Raw genomic sequence first — 6000 nt, 5'->3', positions numbered from 1 at the left:
GTTGGTCTCCACAGCTCTGTGATATAATTATCATCAAGCCCATTTAGTATAGAGGTATAGTGAGGTTCAACAAAAAATAAAATAAAATAAAATAAATAAAATAAAATAAAATAAAATAAAATAAAAAAGACAGTTCTTTGAAGTCTTTGGGAGTCCAGACAGCACTACCTCTTCCTTTCCTTGTTTCCCAAGGAGGAGGTGCTTTCAGGCTGGAATTGACCTGGAAGCCTCCTCCCTGAAGATTAGTTCTCATGTAAGCTGTGAAGGGAGAAAACCAATCAATGGTTCTACCCAGCGGTAAAGCCTAATAAGCAACAATGACTGACCCGGAAAACTATTACTATTGGTGCAGTAGTGGCACTTTTATCTTGGGGTTAATCAACAAAGTCCAATTGGAATTAAGGCCCACTCAATGGGAGACAATGTGTGGTACTTTAAACATAGCCAAATACATATAACTGGAGAGGTCATAGATCCCAGAGAAAAACCTGCTTTGCCACATCCTTAGACAGACATAATTTCTTGCTGCATTCTAAATATGCATCCTTATATTTACAATAAATGTACCTCTCACCACTTATCAAAGAAGCCTCTTTTTGCAACAGGTGGAGACTAACACAGAGTTGGGTAACTGGCCAAGCACAGAGCATAATTGTCTGTGAGACTCAGCCCTAAGTGACACATTTTCAGTGCAACCTCTACATATAAGATGAATGCATCTTTCAACTCTCACCAGAGCGGTTTCCTTATATAGCAGATGGTGATTAACACAGAAATCTACAACTGGCCAATGTGTAGTGAACAAGAGGCTTCAGAGTGCTCATCCTTAAATAGGGAACCTATATCAAACTTCTGCTTTTTAGGCTCAGAGATCATTGCAGAAGAGGGGGGGTAAAGATTGTAAGAGTCAGAGGTGGTAGATGGCCACAAGGAAGGAGAGTTTTCCAGACATCTGGTCAGTTACTCATATGAAGTCACATCAATGGAGACAGCATGCACAAGTCCCGTGCAAGCTCAAACAAGACAAAATCCCAGTACAGACATTGGGAAGGGGTAAGAAATACCAACACAATCAAAGAAACTTTTGGCAATTGATGGCTGCTAGAAGGGAAAGAGACATCTCTTACAGGGATGGGACTCTTGGTTGGTTGATCATGCTCCAATGGATGGACCCATGCTGAGGGACATCGGGGACATAAATCAGACTCTATAGGCTGTATTGTATCCATAATGAAGAACATTGAATTGGGCATGGGGGCATGGGGGAGAGGAGGATGGGAGAGGGAATCTAAACATTATCAAATTATACTGTATGAAAATTGCAAAAATTCAATAAAATTTTTTTAAGAAAAAGAAGATGAAGGCCTGGAGAGATGGCTCAGTGGTTAAGAGCACTGGCTGTTCTTGCAGAGGACCTGGTTCAAGTCCCAATACCCACATGGTGGCTAACAACTGTCTGTAATTCCAGTTCCAGGGGATCTGATGACCTCTTCTGTCCTCTGTGGGCATTGCATGACATGGGTGCACTTACATACATGCAGGCAATACACTCATACACATAAAATAAAAACAATAAATAAGATATTTTTGAAAAAGATGAAATCCTAGTCCTAGAAGACTGATGTGTGCCATAGGACTGATTCTAGGCTCTGCCTAAGGGACCCTGTGCACTAGCTGCTCACTGTCATGAGGTTCTGAGGTAACCCAATCCCACTAGTTCTTATTCCAGAAAAAAAACACCGATAATTGTCAGAATGCTCTGTAGTAAGAATGTCTTTACAATACACTCCCAGTTTTCCCTATACTATGACTGAATATATTTCTCTAAACCTCATGTTGAAACCTAATCCCACTGAAGTTGTGTTAAGTGGTAGGAAGGAACCTTTGGGAGTGGTTAGGTTATGAAGACTCTGACTTTACAAATAGGATTAATAATTAATACCAGTATAAAAAAGCTGAAGGTAGAACCCCAGCCTCCTCTGATCTTCTGCCATGTGAACACGGAGCAAGAAGGTGCCATTTTTGAACCAGAGGGAACAACCCCTTACCACGTGAAACCTACTGATACCTTGATCCTGAGCTTACCAACTTACAGAACTATAAGAAATCAATTTCTGTTATTTGTAAATAGCCCAGTCTAAGATACTTTGTTATAGCATCCCTAATGAACAAAGACAGCTTACCCCTTGAACTTGAGAGGCATCTGAAGCAAGCCTTGTTGTCAGTACTCCAGGGTTATTTCTGATATCATCAAACCAGCCAATGTCTTGTCCTAACATTGCCTGGAAGCCAAATTTACGCAACCTTTTTGTGAGGAACTCCCCAGATTTAGCAAAATTGTATCCCTAAAACACAAGAAAGAGTCTTTAGTGATATGATATTTTAACATGAAAATAAGTGGAAACAGACAAATCACTTGATGAAAAACATGACTTCTTACCTGCAGAAATTGGGTGAAAAAGGATACACAGCCCAGGATTACAAAAAATATGCACATGCCATAAATCTGTGACTTTTGTTCCTCTCTATCAGGTAGTGAAAAAGCCTTTGGAAGATAATAAGCAAGGAAGAAACTTTATTATTATGAACAATAGTGAAATAAATAATTTAAGTACATGCAGATAAATTTTCTTAATACATAATTTCCCATTTGTCCAACTCCATGGAATGCACTGGGAGAGGGACCCTCAGTATCAATATATACTAAGGACTGGGGGATTGTGACTTGTCAATGCAGATCATCAACTATATTGACTATACCAGGATGGTAGGGGGATGCCGATGAGGGGGAAGGTCAAGGGGAATGGGAAATCTCTAACTTTCTTTTAGTTTTGCTGTAAAATTAAATTGCCTTTGAAAAAAGCTTTAAAAAGTGATTTCGCTTTAAACATACTAGTATGAACACTATGATGATATGATGATGTATTTTTAATCTTCTGTAGGGAAAGATGCCTGGAAAATTAAAACCAATGCCAACAGTTCAAGAAGTTGTTTGTTGTTGTTGTTGTTGTTGTTGGTTTTTGCTGTTGTTTTGTTTTTTCTTAGCCAGATTTAAGCAATGGTGTTGGCTTTCTCTGACACAGATGAAAAAAAAAAGATGATCAAATAACATAAATCCTTTAAATATTAAGACAGAAAAAGAGAAATGAAGAAGAGAAGGAGGAAAGGAAGGAGGGAGAGGGATTCCTGAGACTCTGAGAATGTTAGTCCAAGGTAAAACACAGGTATCATTTTAACCTTTAATGTTTGAATAATTGATACAAGAAGAATGACTTTTAGATTGGGGTACCTTATCTATCACTAGTTTATACATATAAATTAGTTTATAAATATAAAATACTTGCTATATATATTTGTTTAAAAAAGCAACCAAGGGGTTAGAGAGATGGCGTAGTGGTTAAGAGCTGACTGCTCTTGCAGAGGACCCCAATACACTCATACACATAAAATAAAAATAATAAATAAAAAAATATTTTAAAAGCAACCAGGTATTCAGGATTAGTTAGAATTAGCATAGCAAAAGTAAACAATTAAATCAAACTGAGCCTGAGGTTGTTGCCTTATAGGCAACTGAAAATATTCTCCCCTTAAAAACTATGGAAATTGTGACTAGAGTTTTTAAAGTCTGTTTTGACTAGAAAATGATATTCATGAATACAAGATGAATGTACTGACAGTTGCTTAAGTAACTAATTGAGAACCAAGCTGTTGCAATATGAAAACAGAATAACTTCCACTAGCCATGCACTTGGTGAAATGAATTTTAGTTACAAAACCTTTGTAATTCAGACTACATAAAGAAACTAGGAGAATTCAGGAAGTGTGTGTGTGTGTGTGTGTGTGTGTGTGTGTGTGTGTGTGTATTTTAGTTCCTCTTTTTTTTTTTTTCTTTACAGGATCTTTCACTGACCTGGAGCTAGCCAATTTGTCCACGAGATCCAACGATGCTCCTGTCTCCACCTCTCCAGAGCTAGGATTACAAGTGAGCCATCACCAGACCCAGCTTTTTTAGGTGGGTTCTGGGGATTGAACTCAAGGTCCTGATGCTTTCATGGTAAGCATTTTATCAATGGAGTTATCACCTAGGTCCAATAGCTCTGAAGTAATAATAACTAGAACAATGCAACATATAGTTGCTCAAAATCCCATTTATTCAATACATATTTGCTGAGTGCCTACTATGTGCCACATAAATCTTCCTGAAAATAATATGTACACTTTATAAGTGAATCTTTCTGTGAAGCAAAAATAAGCTGTTCCAAGGTTGAACACAAATGTCAAAGTAGGGAGAGAGGTTCTAAATTAATGAGATCTAACTATTTCTAGGACAGTTTCCATGGTCTTTATTGTTCCTATAAAATGGGTTCTAAGACACCACAATAATTTTTTCCAGCATAGTGTAACCAGTTCACTGAGCTTGCAAATTCAAGAATTTGAGGAGTTTTAAAAAATAACTACACAAATATCCTTGAAGCCCCAAACTGTGATGCCATAAGAGCCATTCCTTCCAAAGGCCACTCACAAAGCTATGAATTACAGATGAGCCCACTTGACTCTTGTTTTTAAAGATGGAAAACTAAATCCTCAAACACTGAGTCATTTTCCTACATCAATTCTTCCAGGGGTTATTCTTGGATAAGGAAGTGTCCAGCTTCCAGTGCAGTGGTTTTCCTCTGGGCATGTTCTTTGGTGTACAGCTTTATCCACCTTCTCAAAGTTCAGAAAGGGTAGTTGGCTAATGTTAAAATCCACAGAGCCATTCTAGAGCTTGCTGACTCCCATGTCTATGTTTTTTTCCAGCATGCTTCATCCAGTTTGCAGTGGCTTAACACTTGGCATATTTTCCAAGCCAAACAAACAAAGGGAAAGGGAAACAGATAAATTATACAGTTGTATATTGAGGCTTAGGTAGATTAGAAACCAGGCTCCTACTTGGCACAATTATCTGTGGGGCACATTCCCCTCAGTGCGGTCTCAGTACACCGCAAGTGGATGCAATATCATCTAAGGATGCCAGAATGAAAATAGAGCAATTAGAAACAAACTCGTGATACCTTGTAAGGTAAAAGCATCATGAGTTTACTGATGAACTTGTGAGCTTCACTATCAGAGAGGAAAGATAGTGGTTTGTTCAGCTTCATTCTCTTAGTGAATGCAACTCTCTATGAACATTAATAAATCAACTCAGGGTGGATTTCACCAACTAGATCCTGCCCTTGGTGAAAAGCTTGATTGCTCGGTCTGACTCCACCCTTAAGACTTCTGGTACTGACCAGAAGAACCATAGAAATGCACTCTCCGTCTGGGATAGACTGGTAGCCAACGAGGGCAGGACTTCTTGCTGAATCATCATTTTTCCTGACTTGGCTAATTCATCACCCACTAGAATTGGATGATGTTCTCAAGATCATCTTTGTCAGCCCTAATTTTATAATTGAGAAACTGAGTCCCAGGGAAGTGGGAAAATGTGACTCCAGGGCACAAAGGCCATGATCAGAAAATGACAGAGCCAATTTCAGGGAAAAGTTCTCTTGGGACCCAAGACTCTTTCTAAAATAGCTAATATAGACAGTCTGGGTGAAGTTGAATGAACATATTCTTGAACAAAAGTGGAAACTTTTGTTAGATTAAATAGATCACCAGACCCAGATACACCACTCCTGAGCATATACCAAAAAGATTCTGCTTCTTACTATGGAGATACCTGCATATTCGTGTTCACTGCTACTCTATTCACAATAGCTAGGAAATGGAATCAGCTCAGATGTTCAAAAAATGAAAACTTGAAGAAAACAAGTAGAAATGGAAAAAAATATTATGCTGAGTGATATAATCCAGGCTGAGAAGACAAACATCACATATTCTCTCTCATATGGGGATCTTGGCTTTGAATTTTTAGATTTGTATGTTTAATTTGGAGTATCTGTAGAGGCCAGGAAACTAGAAAGGGCCCATGATAGGAGAGGAGGGGAAACTAAGAAACTGGGGTGAAGGGGGGAA

At 38.5% G+C, this 6000-nt stretch overlaps 1 protein-coding gene across 3 annotated transcripts in view; it reads right to left on the bottom strand.

The window, feature by feature from the left end:
• Positions 1-6000, bottom strand: part of Abcb11 (ATP binding cassette subfamily B member 11) — a 99261-nt gene that overhangs the window by 25905 nt on the left and 67356 nt on the right. For all 3 annotated transcript variants that reach the window (XM_029565783.1, XM_008837812.2, XM_029565784.1), the window contains 2 exons: positions 2441-2545; positions 2184-2345 (listed from right to left, as the gene is read on the bottom strand). In XM_029565783.1, the coding sequence (XP_029421643.1) occupies positions 2184-2345; positions 2441-2545 (267 nt within the window). The remainder of the gene's footprint in view (positions 1-2183; positions 2346-2440; positions 2546-6000) is intronic.

This window comes from Nannospalax galili, unplaced genomic scaffold (genome assembly GCF_000622305.1).
Source record: "Nannospalax galili isolate Female #2095 unplaced genomic scaffold, S.galili_v1.0 scaffold1398, whole genome shotgun sequence".
Taxonomy (NCBI): Eukaryota; Metazoa; Chordata; class Mammalia; order Rodentia; family Spalacidae; genus Nannospalax; species Nannospalax galili.
Note: the sequence above shows the minus strand (reverse complement) of the source record. Positions and strands in the feature narration are given on the sequence as shown.